This window comes from Cololabis saira, chromosome 5, assembly GCF_033807715.1.
Source record: "Cololabis saira isolate AMF1-May2022 chromosome 5, fColSai1.1, whole genome shotgun sequence".
NCBI lineage: Eukaryota > Metazoa > Chordata > Actinopteri > Beloniformes > Belonidae > Cololabis > Cololabis saira.
The window spans coordinates 6,023,923-6,046,731 of NC_084591.1; the positions used below are offsets into that span (position 1 = coordinate 6,023,923).

General features: G+C 38.7%; 1 protein-coding gene across 1 annotated transcript in view; it reads left to right on the forward strand.

The window, feature by feature from the left end:
• cspg4 (chondroitin sulfate proteoglycan 4) overlaps positions 1 to 22,809 on the forward strand; it is a 137,168-nt gene that overhangs the window by 94,298 nt on the left and 20,061 nt on the right. Inside the window, exons 4-6 of the mRNA XM_061720839.1 lie at positions 1,704 to 1,892; positions 3,846 to 4,121; positions 10,495 to 10,671. Coding sequence (XP_061576823.1) covers positions 1,704 to 1,892; positions 3,846 to 4,121; positions 10,495 to 10,671 — 642 coding nt within the window. The remainder of the gene's footprint in view (positions 1 to 1,703; positions 1,893 to 3,845; positions 4,122 to 10,494; positions 10,672 to 22,809) is intronic.

The following is a 22,809-nucleotide window of genomic DNA, read 5'->3' on the forward strand; positions in this document are numbered from 1 at the left end:
ATTGTTTTGTACCGTAAACCTGCCTCTAATCTTCCACGTAAAAGTGGCGCTTGATATGACTGTACAGTTGCTGCTTTTAATTTAGTTTATGTACTAAATTAAACTCTATTAAGTGTGGAAGACAGCGCACTAAGTATCCCCCGGGGAGCGCCCTGAAGCCTATTGTAATTTATAAGATGTGGCTGTGTGAGCTTCACCCAAGCAATTAATGAGGTTAAATTGTTGGTCCATTTATAACGTACTCTGTATATATAGTACCTACGCTATGTGCCCTGACTCTGGAAATAATGGGGGACTTTTGTGAAAGTAAAAAAATCCATCTTTTGATTCTTTACAATCTGTCATTTTAAATCTGCAGTGCTGACTGCTCAGTGCACATAGCACTCCAAAATGTGCTGAACAAATCCTCAACAGGATGGCCCGTCCTTGAACTAAAGGGTTGATTTGGCCTCTGGGAGCTTTTTCCTTTTTATAAATCGGCTTACTAGAAGTTAAAAAAGAATAATTAAAAAAAGGAAAAACTGGTTGAGACTGAAAAACAGGTTGAAACTGGGACATAAGGCTGCAGTGGTCTGAAAGACTTCATAAAGTGGCATGACCACGTATCTGCCCAGATGCACACCAGCAGATTGACTTTAGATGTTAACTAATGGCACAAATGTCTGCTTAGGTTTTGTTCACCACCTCTATTTTATATTGGGAAGGGCAAATATGTTTAGAATAATGATTTGAATTAAACATTGCATAGTTAAAATGAACAGAGTGCAGCTACCATGATGCTGTGCTTCATCCATTATTTGAGTTGTTTTAACCTCTGTTAAACTACACTATTTAAAAAAAAAAAATGTTTGGTCTGATCTTAGTTATTAATCTGAGTTTGCTAAAACCTTCAGCAAAGCTTCGTTAGCATTATAAGGTTTAAACAGGCATATTATTATTAGGGATGGGCGGTATGGACTAAAAAATTTATCAAGATAATTTCTGGCATTTATCCCGATAACGATAAAAGAAATACCAATACAAAAACGTCATCAACGGGAATTTATATTTCTTTCTTTCTTTCTTTCTTTCTTTCTTTCTTTCTTTCTTTCTTTCTTTCTTTCTTTCTTTCTTTCTTTCTTTCTTTCTTTCTTTCTGGCTCATACATTTCTTTCATTCTTTTTTTCAGGCTCATATATTTCTTTCTTTCTTTCATTCTTTCTTTCTTTCTAGGCTCATTTCTTTCTTTCTTTCTTTCTTTCTTTCTTTCTTTCTTTCTTTCTTTCTTTCTTTCTTTCTTTCTTTCTTTCAAGGCTCATTTCTTTCTTTCTTTCTTTCTTTCTTTCTTTTATGCTCATATCTTTCTTTCTTTTAGGCAATTTTTTTCTTACTTTCTTTTTTTCTTTCTGGCTCATTTCCTTCCTTCCTTCCTTCCTTCCTTCCTTCCTTCCTTCCTTCCTTCCTTCCTTCCTTCCTTCCATAAATCATCTTTACACAAAAACTTCATCAACGGGAATTTATCGTTTTTACCACGAGATACAAATTCTTACCGTGGGGAATTTTTTTGACGGTTTATCGTGAACGGTAAAATGTATTCATTATCATGAAAAAAAGATACATTGTAAAACGTAAAATGAAATATCTTTTTTTCAAAGGGTTCTCACAAAAACTTGTATATCATAAAATATTGATAATCCTTTCCATTGTCTATTGTTGTCTTTTAGGTGGAGCAAGCGGATATTTTGCCAATTGAAATGGTGTTCACAATTAAAGAAGCTCCTCAGCTCGGTCACGTTGTCATGCTGTCCAACACTTCAGAGGGCATGGCCTCCCCTTTCCTCGACTACATCCACTCCTTCACCCAGGAAGACATCGACCAAGAGCGCATCCTCTACGTGTCCACGTCCACTGAGGTTTATAGGGCTTATTCATTCATTCTGTTCAATCAGATGTGGCATCTTTCTCATTTTCTTATTTCAAAGTGACATACGATAACCTTTTCCTAGTCGCACAATCTTCTCTGATACGGAGATGTTGATTGCATGATTTGTTGAAAAGACCACAGAGACACAGTATAAATGCTCTTATTTATTTTATTTATTAAGGATCCCCATTAGTTGGTGCCATCACAATTATAAAGCACACAAAACAAAAATCTAATCATAAAAGCCAAGACAACACATACAATAGATAATAGCCATCTAAAACAAATCATATCCACAACACACCAAACAGATGAAATTACTGTCTTAAATAGAGGTCACATACACTTACACATTATGTTTAAGACAGCTGACTTTTAGGGGTGGAGCCAACAACTCAACTCCTCCCCCTTCTTCTACAGTGTGCTTTATTTAAAAATAAACTGTTATGTCTTTGTGCAACTCATCTTTAGTGTGTGGTTTATGCTTCTACATAGATATATTTGCTCTGTCATGACCTCTGCAGACCTCTGCCCCCTAATCTGAACAGCTCACCGGACACATACAGTGCGTCCGAAATGCCGTACTAAAAAGTATATACTAAAAAGTATACTTAAATTCGGCACACTTTTGAGTAAATATCAGTAGTGTGCATGAATTCGGACGTACTATTAAGAGCGCACACGTCCCTTCCTGCCGTAGGGGGGGGGGGTGGGGGGTTGTTACCATGGTAACCTGTCACAGCAGCGGTAGTATCGGTAGCACTGGTAGCAACGGTAGGAGCGGTAGCAGCGGTAGCAACGGTAGGAGCGGTAGCAGCGGTAGCAACGGTAGCAGCGGTAGCAGCGGTAGCAGCGGTAGCAGCGGTAGCAGCGGTAGCAGCGGTAGCAGCGCTCCGCTATTTCCCGTTCATTCTGGCCGAAACAAGATGACATTATATAGTTTAGTTTTAGTTTAGTTTATTTATTTAGCAATATAAGACAAATATGAACAAAAAATGAAAAAACAATGAAATAACATGCAAGGAAAGGAAGAAGCCTGGTGGCTTCTATAGAATCCTTTCCATGTATGAATAAAAAACAAAACAAAGCTACACAAGGGAGAGTAAAACAAAAACAAAAAAACACAAGAAAATGTAACTCAGATCAAATAATGAACACTACAAAGATGAAACAATAAGAAAGTTCTTTAAATGTTTTTTGAATATTGGCAAGGATGGTGATGATTTAAGAGATTTATTGAGTGAATTCCACAAGTGGGGAAAGATTGATGTTTCCATGTTCTACAAAACGGCAAATTAAAATCATCTTTGTGCCTTGTGGCATAAGAATGAATATCCGAATTAACACAAAATAAATTATGAAAAGAAGAAGGAAGATCTTGTATATAATTTTTAAATTTGAACATAAATAAACATGTTTTAAAAATTAACTTAACTTTATTGACTATTGATTATAATATTATTATATATGAATATTATAATATTAATATTATATATAATAATATTATTATACTTATGACATATACGTATCACTTAGCAACCAAACGCCGCTGCTTTGCATTGTGGGAAGTTTCTGCTCAGCTAATGTCCATCAATCCACACTAATAAAATTCTCCGGAATGAGTATGGATAGTACATACTATTGAGTATGTTCTAATGTTTCGGACGCACTAAAAAATCTTGCACACTCATTTTGCATACTCATTAGGGAAGTATGGAATTTCGGACGCAGCCATACTTTGGGACTTGGGCGTAACAATCAATATGGCGGGGCGTGCTCTGTTGGAATGTTTGAGTTGGTAGTCCCTTCAGGAGCTCAAGTATTTGCTCTGAAGCACAGAAAAAAAGATTATTCATCGTATGTCCCCTTTAAACTGAAAGACAACAAAACTCTCCCTCTGGTGGTCTGTCAGTCAACTGATCTTAACATCCATCTTTTCCAGGGTGAAGATGCGTTTACAGTAGACGTCACTAACGGCTTCACCACGGTGGAGGATCTGCACATCAGTGTGAACATCGTCCCGAGGATCATCCCCATCCAGGCCTTCAACTTCTCTGTGAAGGAGGGCCTACACCGACCCATTAATGCTGAGATAGTAAACGTCTCACATCCCTTCTACAGCTCAGCAAACATCGAGTTTAGCGTGGAGGAGAATCCGCAGCACGGCGCCATCCGTTACCTGGATGAAGATGAACTGAACTACTTTTCCTGGGAAGAGGTATGTCGAGATCTGACATCATGTTACCGTCACAGACTTTAGAACCATTACATGTCGTTTTTCATTCACTTCCTTTTGCTGTCGGTCTTATGGTAGGGCTGGGCGATATGGAGCAAAAGTCATATCTCGATATTTTCTAGCTGAATGGCGATACTCGATATATATTGATATTTTTTCTGTGCCATAATTGGGGTTTCCCCCAAAGCATTATAGCATAGCATCTCTGTTAGCATCTCTGTTAGCATCTCTGTTAGCTTCCTTTTTTTCTGAGGCAAAACCTTAAAAAAACAGTCAGTTTTAATACAAAGCCTCGTGCCAAATGCAGACAGTAACAGGCAGAGTTTTCCACTGAGGTTGACAGTTGTGCAAATAACAAAACATTTGTGCAAATCTCAAATAAAACATTCAAGTCAATTGAAAAGAAAAGAAAATGAAAGACTTTTAGGTGCGCCTTATAGTGCGGAAAATACGGTAATTCCACTTTATCATGACTATCAAGGGTCCGTGTACTTCGCGGCCATCCGTTTTTTGTTTTGAAATTACAAAAGAAAAATAGAGATATAATCCAAAATAATCCGTTCCCCATCTTTTGTTTTGATAATAAAAAACGGAAAATGGAAAACGGATCGTTATCCATTATCCGATTTCATTGATGTGTTTGAAAATCGAAATTGGGAATTAAAACAGCGAGTGTAAAACTCTTTTCTCTATTTCCTATTCGTTTCCAAGGATACTGAAAACAAGGATTGGACAAATGGGGGGATTGCACATGCGCAGTAATAAATGAAGAAAGTTGTTTCTGGTTCTTTTGTTCATCAGATTGAAAATTAACAGTTTTAGATTTTTTTAATGTTGAAACATAAAATAAATCAAATATGAAACCTGGGAGTGAAACATGAGTTTAATCTGTAATCTGTCTTCACTACGTCATGAAACTGCAGTGATGTTGTGACAGTCCGTTCAGCTGCAGCGTCCAATCAATAATCAATAACATGTACTGAACTCTAACATACTGGAAACCAATAGGAAATAGAGAGAAGAGTTTTCCACTCGCTGTTTTAATTCCCAATTTCGATTTTCAAACACGGATTATTTTGGATTATATCCCAATTTTTTTATTTGGTTGGTATTCCCCTGGAAGGTGCTGAAGAAACTGGGCAGGAAAAAGGAGAGAGGGAGGTCTCATAGTTGGATGGAGTTTCCACAAAATACACTCCATATTTTTGTCGTTCTGGGGCCCGAAACAGCCGTCCCAAAAGAGAAAACTAATCTATGTTTTACCCCTCTTTGATAATGGGATTTGATTATTCCACAGTATAAAGAATCACTGGGGAAGTTTGTCCCCGTCTACACCAGTTAACGCTGCTTTAGATTTGTTGTGCTGTATCAGATCGGGAGAGGAAGAGAACTGTAAGAGCTGCTGCGGCACAGCTATCTGTTGTCCCAATATGTGGTTCAGACACCCCCAGCTTCAGGAAAAAATGAAAAATGCATGAGTTCTTACCAATGGAAAAACATCATGCATTGTGAATGAACATCAGAGTTTAGTGGAGCTAGTTAGCTGCATATCTTAGAGCCCCGGCATCTAGCCCCCTTGTCTCCCTGCTCTACTTTGCTGAGCCATTGTGGAAAAACTGACGATTTCTTCGGACCGCCTGAAGCCAAAATAAACTGGCTGGGTGCAGACCTATAATAATGTGTGGGTGCACACAAGCCTCCTGCCCTTTCTTCCTGCCAGACTCACTCATGCCGTGTCTTAAAATGTGAAACACAAATGGTGAGTACCCGAAGTTGCTCGGGTTGAGTGAAAATAGCAGATGTCATCATGAAAAGGATTGACAAACAGCACTGTTTCTATGTTAAAACTCCTGGCCCTTGGGGGGGGGACACTGGTCTCACCGAGGCCTTGCCTGGTGGGATAAAATCATAAAATCATCCGGTAAAAGCTCACAAGAATAACCCAAAGTAGCACGCAGTGAGAAAGACTGAGTAACTCGTACAGATCTGCACCGGCCACAAGAATGCAAAGTGATTCCAGGCGCCTTGTAATCAGATGTTTCACATAAGAACAGAATTTAAATCAGACAATAAAGTTTTATGCTCATGCAGTAATGTGCTCAAAACAAACTTTAATCGAAAACACTTTTCCTAAAGTCTGCTTTCTGTAAGATTTCCTTTATGTCTGCAATAATCTATTCCACACTATTAGCATAATGTCTCCAGGACGTGGCGAGCAACCCTCTGCCCTCCGCAGCGCAAGATTTTCTGAAATACAGTAGCCACAGCAAACCTGGCACATAATCATCAATCATAAATGAACGGGGAGATAAATCATGCAGCTACTATTAAAAAGTAGCAGCGTTGCAGCGTCTGTCCCAGCTGGCCACGTCTCACAAACCCACCCACTGTTTATTGTCCGAGCAGGCGGACTGATTGTGCGGCTGACTTTCCCTGATCAGTCAAGACGAGGGGGGCTGTGGCTGCAGGAGGATGCCGGTCATATGGGATCCATTTGGCACTTCCTGCACTGTGAAGCGGGTCCTCTTATCCCAGAGAAACCTCCGACCATCCGCGCTGCAGAGAATTACATGGAACTTAAGAGTAGCCATCATTCTAGGCAAGGCAAGTTTATTTGTATAGCACAGGGGTCGGCAACCCAACATGTTGAAAGAGCCGTTTTGGACCAAAAACACAAAAAACCAATACGTCTCGAGCCGCAAAAAATGAAAAGTCTTGTATAAGCCTTAGGATGAAGGCAACACATGCTGCATGTTTCTATATTAGTTATAACTGGGGGGAGATTTTTTTTTTAATTATGCACTTCGAGAGAAAAGTCGAAATGTCGAGAAAAAAGTCAAAATTTCGAGAAAAAAGTCGAAATGTCAAGATTAATGTTGAAGTACAATCTTGAGACAAAAGTCGAAATGTCGAGAAAAAAGTTGAAATAATGAGAAAAAGGTAAAAATTTCAAGAAAAAAGTCTAAATGTCGAGGAAAAAGTCAAAATTTCGAGAAAAAAGTCTAAATATCGAGATTAAAAAGGAAAGGAAAAAAAGAATAAAAAAGTAAAAGGAAAAAAGAAAAAAAAAGAAAAAAATGGAAAAAAAAGAGGAGAAAGGAGGAAAAAAAGAAGAAAAAAAGGAAAAAGGAAGAAAGGAAAAAAGGTCAAAAAAGTCGAAATGTCAAGATTAATGTTGAAGTACAATCCTGAGACAAAGTCGAAATGTCGAGAAAAAAGTTGAAATGACGAGAAAAAAGTAAAAATTTCGAGAAAAAAGTCAAAATGTCGAGGAAAAAGTCAAAATTTCGACAAAAAAGTCGAAATATCGAGATTAAAAAGGAAAGGAAAAAAAGTAAAAGGAAAAAAGAAAAAAAAATTGAAAAAAAGAAGAAAAAAAGGAAAAAAAGAAAAAAGGAAAAAAAAGGTCAAACATTTTTGAAAAAGCTCCAGGAGCCACTAGGGCGGCGCTAAAGAGCTGCATGCGGCTCTGGAGCCGCGGGTTGCCGACCCCTGGTCTAGCATAATTCAACACAAGGTAATTCAAAGTGCTTTACATCAACATTAAAAGCACTGACAACTTGTAAAAAAAAGATTCTTCACTTCATTTTAAATTTTAATATGAATTTATGCGTACACAATATTCTTAATGTTTGAACTACTGCAATAGATATTCTTTTTTTTATTATTTTAAAATTGACCTGTTGAAAATCCTTATTCGTCATTGACCCGTATATATATATATTTTCATTAAGTTCAGGAAACTGCATCAGGGTTAATTTGACATATTTACCAAACCAGATTTTCGAGTGGTGTATAGTTTTTGTCATGTAACGTTTTATAGACCACTTTGAAAAAACCCAGGTTACAACACGGTGTGTAAAACAACGATACAGCTGATTGTTTCTTGTAAACTTAGTGCTTGATTGTGTTCGGTACCTGCTTAAACCCAACGGCATACTGGGTAATTTAATGCTTTTGGCTTATAAAGATCAAGCAGTTGAAAAGTTTCAGTCCACTAGCTTTTGCTGTGAAGAACAAGCGCTCTGTACACAAACAGTAATGAACGGAAACTGGTTGGAAAGCACAGTTCCAGCAATTAAAGTGCTTCATTCCTGAAAGTGGAGGGTCTCACAAGTCGCCCTTTCTCACAGATCAAAGTAGCAGAGGTCACGACGTGCTGATTCCAGCCCATTAGAGGTCTGGCTCCAGAATCCCCCGTTCCCCACTTTTACGCCAATGAAACCAGCAGCATCTTTGTTTCTTCCTGTCTGGCCAGAGCCCACATGTTTCCGTTTACACATGTGCTCTCCAAGGTGAAGCTCCTCCAGAGAGACACAAGACGTTAGGTAATTGTTTTCACAAGGCTGAGCAATAACACAAATAATGAGCGAATAATGACTAAGGTGGCGGTGACGCTTCCCCTTTATTATGGAAATGACTCGTACCTGTTCCTTTTCCACTTCAAGAGACAAAGAATGAATAAACAGAATATTATTAATATTTTTAAGTTATTCTAGGGCTGGGCGATATTTTACCGTTCACGATAAACCGTCAAAAGAATTCCCCACGGTAAGAATTTGTCATCTCACGGTAAAAACGATAAAGGAAGGAAGGAAGGAAGGAAGGAAGGAAGGAAGATGAAAGAAAGAAAGAAAGAAAGAAAGAAAGAAAGAAAGAAAGAAAGAAAGAAAGAAAGAAAGAAAGAAAGAAAGAAAGAAAGAAAGAAAGAAAGAAAGAAAGAAAGAACGAACGAACGAACGAACGAACGAACGAACGAACGAACGAACGAACGAACGAACGAACGAACGAACGAACGAACGAACGAACGAACGAACGAACGAACGAACGAACGAACGAACGAACGAACGAACGAACGAACGAACGAACGAACGAACGAACGAACGAACGAACGAACGAACGAACGAACGAACGAACGAACGAACGAACGAACGAACGAACGAACGAACGAACGAAATGATGATGAGATAGGTTTATAGTTACAAAGGTGGAGTTGAATTGGTATTTTTTTTATTGTCATTTTTATCGTTATCGGGATAAATGCCAGAAATGATCGTGATACATTTTTTAGTCCATACCGCCCATACCTAACCTGTTCCTTTTCCACTTCAAGAGACAAAGGTTGAATAAACAGTATTATTGATATTTTTTTAGTTATTCTTGGGCTGGGCGATATATATCGGGATTTTAATATATATCGATATATTTTCAAACGCAATATGGTACGAGACAATATCATTTATATCGATTTAATTTATTTATTTTTTTTTAATGATTTTGATATAGCTTATTTTGTGACAAATTGACTTGAATGTTTTATTTGAGATTTGCACAAATGTTTTGTTATTTGCACAACTGTCAACCTCAGTGGAAAAGTCTGCCTGTTACTGTCTACATTGTATTAATTGCAGTGTATTTTAATTTAAAGGAGCATGAGGCAGGATTGAGGCAGGATTTATGAAAAAAATTTGTATACGTTTTAATTTTTCTAGTAATAATGTCAGATGAAGCGTTCCAAACCAAAACGAATGAGCCCTCTAGTGTATCTCTCCGTTGCCTTGAACAGGCTGTGTGCTGCAAAATGTGCTGCACGTTCTCCCCATTCTCCCGTGCCGGCTTCACTGTTGGCTGCAGTACCCCCGACGGCCGTCGTGGTGAAGGGTGGCGCTAAAGAGTCTCATTTCTTAAAAGGAGCCTCATGCTCCTTTAAGGATTATGCAGGAAAGGGATCTTTGTTTTATTTTATTCAAGAAGCATTTTTATTCTATATATGCAGGCAGTTTATTTTTATTTCATTTTTTTTAATACATTGTGATATTGTGCAGACCTCTGTTAATAAAGGAACCTGTGTGACATTTGGCACGAGGCTTTGTATTAAAACTGACTGTTTTTTTAAGGGTTTTCCTCAGAAAAAAATGAAGCTAACAGAGATGCTATGCTATAATGCTTTGGGGGAAACCCCAATTATGTCACAGAAAAAATATCGATATATATCGAGTATCGCCATTCAGCTAGAAAATATCCAGATATGACTTTTGGTCCATTTCGCCCAGCCTTAAGTTATTCATAAAAAGCCATTCTGTGTTTTTGAGGATCTTAACGGACTGCGAAATCTTTCCACTGGCACTCTGTGTCGTGAATTTTGTGATCTCTCCTACTTGTCAGCGGAGTTTATTCAGGTCTGGCAGGATTTGATGGCTCCCCGTCCTCCACCGAGTTTGGGTCTTAAGAAAACACTATGAATTTTATCCACACCTTTCAGCTTCCCCCCGCCGTTTTCCACCACTCAGGTCTGATTCAGAAGTGAGTGACGGCTGGATCCTTCTTTTTTTTTTCCTTTTTCTTTTGTCTACAGATCAAACTGGGACAGATTTTCTACGTGCATGACAGCTCCGAGACCACGGAGGACCGTTTTATTCTCTCCGCCTCGGCTTATGACATCGGGCGCCAGAGCCTCCCCATCACCATCTCCGTTACGATCATCCCGGTGAACGACGAGCCGCCCAACCTCTCACGCAACACCGGCCTGGAGGTAAAGACTCTTCCTCCTCCCTCACACTGTTGCTTGATGCTTCCCTCTAAAGCCTACTTGAGCTGGCAGTTTTGGATTACAGGAAACTCTTTTATGCCTATGAAATGTTTATGAGAGGGAAACTTTCTTAGTAGTCTGACATGAGGAAGAGAGGAACTGTTTTATGATATAGTGGGAAGTAAAACCCACCATACCTGATCGACAGGCTGGAGTTATTTCTGTCGGGTCCAGACTTTGTGTGTACAAGTGTAAAACATTTTAATGGCTTTAAAACAGTTGACAGAGCCTGGTCTGTTGAAAGAAGTTGACGATGCCCTCGTGCATCCGTCAGGCTCAAGGCCGGCGGGTTATATGCCACAGACTTTTATCAGAGATTGCAAAGAAAATGTGTGTTCTGTCTGTGCTGTTTAAGAGACGGGAGCATAACTTGTCCCACAATGCATCTCAATGTTCTTACCTGCATTACCCACATCCATGGACTGGATGTCAGTCACCGTTTCTCAATACTCAGCAGAGCTGGGTAGAGGAGCCAAAGATTGTACTCAAGTAAAAGTACTGTTATTTCAGAATAATATGACTCAAGTAGAAGTAAAAAGTAGTCATCCAAATAATTACTTGAGTAAAAGTATAAAAGTACTTGGTGAAAAAACTACTCAAGTACTGAGTAACTGTTGAGTAACGTCTGATTTATTTTTTTTAACACAACCATTCAAACAGACAAAAGTTCAAAATTATCATCTTCAGGCAAATTAAATCAATAAAATAATAAAATAAATTAAAATTAATAAAAAAATAAAAAATAGCTTAAATTAAAATAAGCTTAAAGTTAATTCAAGTACTTTAATAAATAATAAAATAAATAAAATAACAGAATAAAAAAATTAATTCAGCACAAGTAGCACAAAATTTCAAGCCTTTGTACTTTTCTTTTTCTACCAGGCAGAACTAGAACAAACATGAACTCATAGAAACTCTGTGTGTGTTTGAGTCTGTGTAAATGTGACAAAACATGCAAAAACAAACATTTTTCCCAAAGAATCACCCAGTGATGTCATGAGATTGACGCGTACGTGGATAAAAGGGATAAAAGAAAAGTAACAGCTCAACGTAGCCTAATGTAGCGGAGTAAGAGTAACAGTTTCTTCTTCACAAATCTACTCAAGTAAAAGTAAAAAGTATAGTGATTCAAAACTACTCCTAAAAGTACAAAATTTCCCAAAACTTACTCAAGTATATGTAACGGAGTAAATGTAACTCGTTACTACGCACCTTTGATACTCAGTACGGCAAATTTGGACTTGGTGTTACTGGGGAGGAGGCACTTTGTCTTTTCAGCTTTTGGACATATAGATATTCAGAGTTGATGCTCCAAAATCATCTATTTTGATTAAATTTGAAAAGACTGACAATGCATTTAGCCATTTTGCAAGCAGCGTGAGGGCAAAGCTTTTCTTCAAGTGTCGGCCACACCCCTCTAAAATGAATCTGCTCCTTTAAAGATATGAGTTTGGATGCCAAAATGGCAATGGCAAACATCGCTTTTCAATAAAACGTATGGTAGTTGTATGCATGAATCTGCTTGCCGTTATTTTTCCAAGACTACCTTAAAGCCTAATTATGTACAATGAAAAGAGTAAATGCACATATATATAGCCTTACAGGTACTGTACAACTGGTCTTTTGAGGGTAACAATAATGCTGATGTCTCCTGTAGTTAGTTCAATACTAAGGGCCAAATCCACAAAAGGATTGCGCGGCTTTTGCGGCCGCTAAACCGGTGCAAATGAGACAAAAAGAGAGCGTCTAATTCACAAAGCACCCGCAAAGGGCGAATTGCTCCACAAACTGTGCTGCCAAGCAAATAGTGTCATGGTGCGCCTGTGCCATTTGCATGCATGCAAATTAGGTAATATTCATATGCAAATCCTTTCTATGCAAATAAGCCTCATTGCAAAAACCGTCTAATTCACAAAGGCCAGCGCTATTTGCCACACGCAAAAATAGTGGAGCAAATACCGTCTTTTCGAAGCGTGTATTAAACTGCGCGCAAACTCCTCACTCCCCGTCTGTCTCTGTTTCTCTCTCTCTTCAATATCATTCAAGCCTGTGTGATACTGAATGATATTAAGGGTGAAATCTACAGTCAGACATGACTGTAGACAATCAGATCAAGTGGGGTTGTGGACTTATCTCGGATTTAACCCTTTATAGGGCGAGTAACCATATACGGTAATTTCCGTGGACATGAAAAACTACTTTCCCCACACTTCTCAGTGAGGTGTTGAAGTCATGTGAGTTAATCCTGCCAATCAGCACAGATCATGCTTTGTCACAGACAGTGTCATCATGGCATCTGACCAATCAGCAGTGCCCTGGAGAAGCGGGAACTTCATTGATTTTCAAGAAGGGGAAAATTCATATTTTTGCTCCTACCTTCTTCCACACAAAAGTTCAGAAAGCTGAAACTAACCATGCTAAATTGATGACACTCACACAGTATGTGTTTGAATGATGGTGCTAACTGATGAGATAAGTGTTGTTTGTGCAGAATTAGTGAAATCAGTGAAATAGTTAGCATGAATAATGGTGACCCCATATATGATCATACGCCCCTGTGTGGTAAAACTAGTGCAAGTGACTGAGGAACCTTTTATAGACATATGCCAGATACTCTAGTAAGCCATACTTTGTGATTGTTTTACAAATACACCCCCTTATGGTCAAACTAGTTCAAGTGACAGTGTCCTTTTGTAGAAATATGCCCGGTGCATCTAGTAAGTCATACTTCGGGTGTTTTCGTTTTACAAATAGCGCATTATAAGGTAAGACAATATTGGATGTTGCATTGGATGTTGCCACAGATTTGTATAGCATAATATCAGTACCACCATTAATTCTAATGCTATTCTTCACTTCTTGTTCTGTGGCATGGTCAATGGCATGGTCAACCTGCCTGCTGCTGGTGGAGAGAGAGGGTCAGGAGCTGATTGGACTGATTGGACGAAATATATGGATGGAGAAAAAGAGAAGCCCTATAAGTCAAGTTATACCATTTATGGAGAAAAGTTCCAATATCTCTATGAAGAGAGTATCATAAATATGATGTTTTATGTGTTTTTTTGTATTTTTATACATATCCAATGTATGGGTACAATTTCACCCTCAATGGGCAAGTAACTTCAGTGTTAGATACAATGTTACTCGCGATGGGCAAGGAACCATATATGGTAACTTCTTTGACCTTGATTTGCATCAAGAATTTAAAAAAAATGAAAAAAAGAAATAATGAAAAATACTCTGGTAATACTCAATAACACTCTAGGGTTGAAATTGTACATTTCCAAGTATTTCAATGAGTGCCCTATAAAGGGTTAAAAATAAAAATAACAGGACGGAGCTCAGGATTCATCCATACAGTAAGGGGCTGCTTTATTACAAACAATTCCACCATATAAACATATAAAGCTAGAATGTGTGTGTTTAACAGCTGACCTGTAGGTGTGTGTAGCAAAACACAGAACATTAATTACCGTCAGATCCTGATCTGATCCCGATCCGGTGTTAATGAAGTTACTGCAAAACTTTATGGGCGTGTTTGCTCCGGTATATCATTAGAGCAAAATCTTTTGTGAATAGGACCTTAAAGCGGGGCAAATTGCGCGCGCAAATGCGGCGCAATTCACAGCGCTATTTGCGGGCGCAATCTATTCTTTGTGGATTTGGCCCTAAGAGTTCAATACCCCAGGGCTATTACTTTATGCTTTGAGCTCGATTTGATGGACCAACTTCCCACAAAAAGAAAACTAAAGGAAGACATGAGTCATGCAGAGGACTTGCATGTTTTCTAGTGCAGATCCGACTTGTTCGGACACTTAAAGCAGATCTATCTCTGCATCTTAAGGTAAATGCACTCATTAACCACCAGTGATCTTTACTTCGATCCAGCACAGTGGCCGGGCCGTAACCTCGTGTTAACAGAGAATCTGCATTTACACTGTCAGAGGTGTCTTCAGTATTCACATTCATTACTCAGGTAGAAGTATAGATACTAGAGTTTAAAAATACTCCTGTAGAAGTTGAAGTATCAACTCAAGTTTTTTACTCAAGTAAAAGTATAAAAGTACTGGTTTCAAAACTACTTAAAGTATAAAAGTAAAAGTAATGTAAGGGGGAAAAAAGCCATTAAGGACAAAAGCCATTGAAAATGAATGTATCTTAGTATAATGTAAATATATTAAAGAAGCATATATGTGTACTATTGAGCATTAACATGTGTTTCTAGAGCAGGAGATATGATGACTAGTTGCCTATAAGTATTGTAATGGTGCAAAAAGTCAAACTTCAGAGGCATGTTATCATTTATCCTAACCTTTATTGGAATGTACATCCAAGTTTAGTTGCAGGAATCTGAGGGAACGGATGTAAGAACAAAACTGGACAAGAACATCTGAAACAACCACAACCAAATTCACTCTATCCGGATGGAGCAATTTAACTGGATAGTTTTTATTTAAAGGCCCAAATGAAATAGAGTAACGAGGCTGTTTTTAAAATGTAAGAAGTAAAAAGTACAGATAATTGCGTGAAAATGTAAGGAGTAAAAGTAAAAAGTCGTCTGAATAATAATACTCCAGTGAAGTATAAATAACCAATATTTCTACTTAAGTAAGGTAACGAAGTATTTGTACTTTGTTACTTGACACCTCTGTACACTGTTTATTTTTGACGTTAGAAAAATCTGATCCTATTTCATATTCATTACAGATGTGATTGTGCTTGTTGTATTTGATTAAAAAGGTTGTTTTTTTATATTCTGCCCCTCCTCGTGGATCTTTTGGCAAACTTTCCAACTGATTTACATCAGTCGTGAAACACACAACCTGAATAGATTCAAGAAACTACGGTAAGAGTTTGGAAAAAGCAATCTGCTCCCAGCGCTGGAAAGCGACTGTGTCATCCAGCCCTCCCTGCTCTGCCTGTGGCTCCCTGTCTCCCTGGCAACCCGTATTTTTGGAAAACCGCGATGGTCGATGAGACCGTGGCTCTCTGACAGAGCCAGGGGCGGCATCCAATCCCCGGTGCTCCTCTGCTTTTCCTCTGCTGCGCCTGCAGAATGTAACATAATAATATGTGGACGGCTAACCCACACAGAGCTAGGGCTTGGACTGATTTAAAGCAGGAAGTGTGTGTGTAGTGACCTCTGTTTCAGGATGATCAGACATGATGAGCAGCCCGATCATGATCAGGCTCGGATCAAGCTCAGTCTGGCCCGCTGCACAGGACACAGCTGCTCTTCATCGAGTCTGCACATGTCTGTCTCCGTCAGATACTTGACTTGTACAGTATATAGTCTGTTATTATCAGGATGCAGCATTTTATGACTTTCAAATCTATATATCACTCCTTGAATGCTTGCAAAGTATTTTTTGTTTCACTTCCCATAAAAGCAGGAAAGGATTCGTGTAATTTCATAGCTGATGGAGAGCAAAAAATCTGAAAGAAATACCACCACTGTCTTCTTTCACGGCCACCCACACCAAATGCTATCATTTTTTCCTGTCTGTGTCTTCCTGTAGTCTTTCCAGCTCTCAGCTCTCCCACCCCCGCAGCTAAGGTTACCGATACACTGCTCCAACTCGGCCCTGAATCAACCAAAGATACGGATGCAGTTCGTGATACAGCTTCATAACAATTATAGAACTGTCTGCTGTAAGAAAAGAAAAAAAACAGCCTTGGTGCTTTATTTGGAGCTCCATAAGTGAAATGATCTCAGTGCAGTGAGCCGTTCAGCTTTGACGTCAGACAGTGACATCACAAACCCAGGAACAGCATAACTCCAGCCTAAAATCAGCTGTAAAATGCATGTTTAAAAAAGTTTTTTAATCAAATTCCTGATGTCTATGGACCAAAACGTTGCATACATTTCATTTATACCTCATCTTTTGAAAAAAAAAAGGAGGGGGGGATATAATATGTTTCCTTTAAGAACTGATGTTGTGCTCTTGAGTCAATCACACTTTCCAATGGCAGCTATTTCATTGCCTTCTCAGAATGAAAGCCATTGTGTCCAATCGAATTGAATTTGCAATCCATCCTCTTAGTTATTAAACACAGTGATTGTTATATAAACTGTCAATTTGCAAGGCCATTTTCAGAAAGCTGTCCCAGATTGTGTGGCTTGTGAGAGGCAAAGCGTGGCCCGAGGAGGCCATCTAGTGTGGAGGGCTGAGGATCGCACCGCACAAACAGCCCGGCCAGTCAAGAAGTCTTGTCTTTTCAACTGTGGTTCTGGTGGAACTAGACGTAGGCACGGCGAGCCAGTACAAAAAAATATTTTCTGACTTAAACTGTTCCAAAAAAATGTATTCCTGTCATTTGGAAAGGTTAATGGCATAGTTCAAGAAAACATAACATCATGCTACAGATTCTACTTAAGAGACCTTTTATGATCATTTGAGGTATTTTGTCAATTCTGGCCAAATTTAATGAACTTTTTTATCATTTTTATCCATATATAGAATATCAGAGGTGTCAAGTAACGAAGTACAAATACTTCGTTACCTTACTTAAGTAGAAATTTTGGTTATCTATACTTCACTGGAGTAATTATTTTTCAGACGACTTTTTACTTTTACTCCTTACATTTTCACGCAATTATCTGTACTTTTTACTCCTTACATTTTAAAAACAGCCTCGTTACTCTATTTCATTTCGGCCTTTAAATAAAAACTATCCAGTTAAATTGCTCCATCCGGATAGAGTGAATTTGGTTGTGGTTGTTTCAGATGTTCTTGTCCAGTTTTGTTCTTACATCCGTTCCCTCAGATTCCTGCAACTAAACTTGGATGTACATTCCAATAAAGGTTAGGATAAATGATAACATGCCTCTGAAGTTTGACTTTTTGCACCATTACAACACTTATAGGCAACTAGTCATCATATCTCCTGCTCTCTGAAACACATGTTAATGCTCAATAGTACACATATATGCTTCTTTAATATATTTGCATTATACTAAGATACATTCATTTTCAATGGCTTTTGTCCTTAATTGCTTTTTTTCCCCCTTACATTACTTTTACTTTTATACTTTAAGTAGTTTTGAAACCAGTACTTTTATACTTTTACTTGAGTAAAAAACTTGAGTTGATACTTCAACTACTACAGGAGTATTTTTAAACTCTAGTATCTATACTTCTACCTGAGTAATGAATGTGAATAATTTTGACACCTCTGTAGAATATAGAATATAGAAAAAGCATTGCTTTTTCAAACTTCAGTTCCACAACCTCAGGCCCAGAAGCTGGTGGTACTCAGAATTTACTCAGTTTGGCATTTAGCTTAGGTTTTTTTTTATTTATTCTTTATGCATCATGTACCTTGAACATCCTATATATTCACTTGATATTTAATTTAAAAGGGTAAATAAAGCCCCTGAGGGTTGTATGTTTTCTAACCCCCCGGTGTTTTACTTCTCCTGCTTGACTGATGTTCACACATGACATTTCCACCCGAGGTGACTGCAGATGGCGTAAAGGACGCCAATCAGGGATCGCTCAGGCAGTCAAAGGAGAGGGCTGAAGGTCTAAGTGTTAACCTACTCTTTCTAGGAACGTGGCCGTGGAATTACTAAAGCACAAAGCATCTTCGGTAACAGCTGCTGCATATTATCAGGAGCTTGTATTTTAATGTGGGACATCATTCGCTCCGTCGGTAGCGATGCAGAATGATGTTTGGCTGTTGTCGGACTAGTTTTCCGTCTGTCTCTTCGTGCTGAGAGCAGACAGGTGAGTGGCGCCATTATCAGGCTGACTCATTTCTGCATAATGTACCATGTCTGGAATTAGAAGAAAGACAAGCTTTTGTTGTCTAAAGGTTTCTGTGAGAAGGGTGCATTAAGCAGCTGTCCTGCAGGCAGGGTGCCCTGTGGAAGTTCCACTTCCAGCTCTCTCTCTCAACAAAGTCCAGAACTCAGATGGTTTGGGTTTGTCTCAAGCCGCCCACTGTCTGTGTGGCCCCAGAGCTAACAGAAGAAAACAGTCCTGAGGAGAGAGAGATTCCCTGCCAATATAATGGGATCTGTGTGGCAGAGGTGTCAAGTAACAAAGTATAAATACTTTGTTACCTTACTTAAGTAGAAATTTTGGTTATCTATACTTCACTGGAGTAATTATTTTTCAGACGACTTTTTACTTTTACTCCTTACATTTTCACGCAATTATCTGTACTTTTTACTCCTTACATTTTAAAAACAGCCTCGTTACTCTATTTCATTTCAGCCTTTAAATAAAAACTATCCAGTTAAATTGCTCCATCCGGATAGAGTGAATTTGGTTGTGGTTGTTTCAGATGTTCTTGTCCAGTTTTGTTCTTACATCCGTTCCCTCAGATTCCTGCAACTAAACTTGGATGTACATTCCAATAAAGGTTAGGATAAATGATAACATGCCTCTGAAGTTTGACTTTTTGCACCATTACAATACTTATAGGCAACTAGTCATCATATCTTCTGCTCTCTGAAACACATGTTAATGCTCAATAGTACACATATATGGTTCTTTAATATATTTGCATTATACTAAGATGCATTTATTTTCAATGGCTTTTGTCCTTAATGGCTTTTTTCCCCCTTACATTACTTTTAGTTTTATACTTTAAGGGCCAAATCCCCAAAGAATAGATTGCGCCCGCAAATAGCGCTGTGAATTGCGCCGCATTTTGCTCTAATGATATGCCGGCGCAAACGCGCCCATAAAGTTTTGCAGCTCCCTTGTCTGAGTAACACACATTCTAGATTTATATGTTTATATGGTGGAATTGTTTGTAATAAAGCAGCCCCTTACTGTATGGATGAATCCTGAGCTCCGTCCTGTTGCTTATATTTTTAAATCCGAGATAAGTCCACAACCCCACTTGATCTGACTGTGTACAGTCATGTCTGACTGTAGATTTCACCCTTAATATCATTCAGTATCACACAGGCTTGAATGATATTGAAGAGAGAGAGAAACAGAGAGATGGGGAGTGAGGAGTGAGTTTGCGTGCAGTTAATACAAGCTTCTGAAAAGACGGTATTTGCTCCACTATTTTTGCGTGTGGCAAATAGCGCTGGCCTTTGTGAATTAGACGGTTTTTGCAATGATGCTTATTTGCATAGAAAGGGATTCAGCGCAATTTTGCGCCGAATGTATGAATATTATCTAATTTACATGCATGCAAATGGCACAGGCGCACCATGACACTATTTGCTTGGCAGAGCAGTTTGTGGTGCAATTCGCCCTTTGCGGGTGCTTTGTGAATTAGACGCTCTCTTTTTGTCTCATTTGCACCGGTTTAGCGGCCGCAAAAGCCGCGCAATCCTTTTGTGGATTTGGCCCTAAGTAGTTTTGAAACCAGTACTTTTATACTTTTACTTGAGTAAAAACTTGAGTTGATACTTCAACTTCTACAGGAGTATTTTTAAACTCTAGTATCTATTCTTCTACCTGAGTAATGAATGTGAATACTGAAGACACCTCTGCTGTGTGGACACTAACAGCAGGGTTGGAATCCCCGTTTGTTGATCCAGGCTGGTATAATTCCCTCGTTGTCTCCGTGTAAAACGTCCTCTCGTGTGCTCTTGCTCATCCAGATGGGTTATGGAGGAATCAGATACGAGAGGTTATCATCCTGAGACGTCTTCCCCTTCCCTCCCCTTCCCCTCTCGGCGATGCTCCAAGTCCTCGGTAGCCAAAACAATCACCAGGCTTAATCACAATGTGAGCATGTCTCCGCCGGGGCCCCCAGGACGAAGGGCTCACCCCTGCACGCATCGCTGGTCCGGGGATCACGCTCTTATTAGCCACCTACACAGCTGCACCTTTGCTCTTCTCACCCTCACAAGTAATTAAGCAAGTGATTGAATCTCCACGTTCAGTGTGAAACTTGGCTAAATAGCCATTTAAATACACTGATCAAAACCGCAGTTAAAACAACAGCAAAGTGTTTTGTTTACATCTTTGGACCTTTAAATTACCCAGTCAGAGTTAATTCCTTACATTTTTCAGTGCTGAGATGTTCCCGCATGGTTCAAAGTAGGGCTGGGCGATATGGACCAAAAGTCATATCTCAATATTTTCTAGCTGAATGGCGATACTCGATATATATAGATATTTTTTCTGTGACATAATTGGGGTTTCCCCCAAATAGGGATGGGCCGGTATGGACTAAAAAAATTATCACAATAATTTCTGGCATTTAGCCCGATAACGATAAAAATGACGATAAAAAAGAACAACTTTTGTAACTATAAATCTATCAACACATTCAGTCTTTGGAGCCCCCAAATCACTGCTCTTCTTTCTTTCTTTCTTTCTTTCTTCCTTCCTTCCTTCCTTTTTTCCTTCATTTTTTCCTTCATTTTTTCCTTCCTTCCTTCCTTCCATACATCCGGCTTTACACAAAAACGTGGAATTTGTCGTTTTTACCGTGAGATGACAAAACGGTTTATCGAGAACGGTAAAATATCTTCCATTCCTACCCCCAAAGCATTATAGCATAGCATCTCTGTTAGCTTCATTTTTTTCTGAGGCAAACCCTTAAAAAAACAGTCAGTTTTAATACAAAGCCTCGTGCCAAATGTCACACAGGTACCTTTATTAACAGAGGTCTGCACAATATCAAAATGTATAAAACAAATTAAATAAAAATAAACTGCCTGCAAATATAGAATAAAAATGCTTCTTAAATAAAATAAAACAAATATCCCTTTCCTGCATAACAATTAAATTAAAATACACTGTGCAATTAATACAATGTAGACAGTAACAGGCAGACTTTTCCACTGAGGTTGACAGTTGTGCAAATAACAAAACATTTGTGCAAATCTCAAATAAAACATTCAAGTCAATTCGTCAAAAAATAAGCTATATCAAAATCATTAAAAAAAATAAAAAATTATTTAATCATTTATTTATTTTAAATCGATATAAACAATATTGTCTCGTACCATATCGCATTTGAAAATATATCGATATATATTAAAATCTCGATATATCGCCCAGCCCTAGTTCAAAGGCAAAATTGTCCGTTTCCTGCAACAGCCAAAAGCCACATCTGAACACGCTTTAGCGTCTCAATAAATGTTTAATTCCCTGTGTGACGAATACCTCAACCCTATAATGGGACATAAAGCAGAGTTGTAATGCACAAGAAAAAAAAACATGTACAAGATGCTGCAACAAATTATAATCGTTATCTATTGATTCCTTCTGCAGATTAATTAAAATATATAGTTACAGGGCTTTTCCATAAGTAACAGGGCTGTTTATTTCACTTCCACTCGCGCATTGCTTGTCTTTGAACTCGTCCCCCGTTGTAAAAGCTGTCATTAGAGCTGAACAAAGACACGGTCTTGCAGTGTAAAAAAAAAGCAGTGGTAATGATGGATTACAGCTTTGAACTGTTGACGCTGCACCGCTGCAGCAGCAGTGATGGAGCTTTGATGGAGTGTAAAACTGAATGGGATGTTTCACACAGTGGACTGAAGGCAACTAAATTATACACTTCATGGTGCCGTAATTAAATTGGACAAGTCTTTGAAGACTTGTCCAACGTAGTTTGAGATAAAAATACTTAAAAACATTTTCCGTCTCGGCTGTACAGCAGCTCCAAACCAGAGCCTCGTAGAATAAACTCACCAAACATGTAAACATGCAGCATGACACCAAAACCTGGTGGATTGGGTGTTTTCATCACCTTGAACAGGTGAATCACTATCACAAACTATCACTTGCTTTATATTTATTCAGTGAACATTAGGAATGGGTGATATCTTACCGTTCACGATATACCGTCAAAAAAATTCCTGACGGTAAGAATTTGTCATCTCGTAAAAACGATAAATTCCCGTTGATGACGTTTTTCTGTAAAGCTGATTTATGGTTCTGTGTTAAATCCACGCAGGAAGGAAGGAAGGAAGGAAGGAAGGAAGGAAGGAAGGAAGGAAGGAAGGAAGGAAGGAAGGAAGGAAGGAAGGAAGGCAGGAAGGAAGGCAGGAAGGAAGGAAGGAAGGAAGGAAGGAAGGAAGGAAGGAAGGAAGGAAGGAAGGAAGGAAGGAAGGAAGGAAAAAAAGAAGGAAGGAAGGAAGGAAGGAAGGAA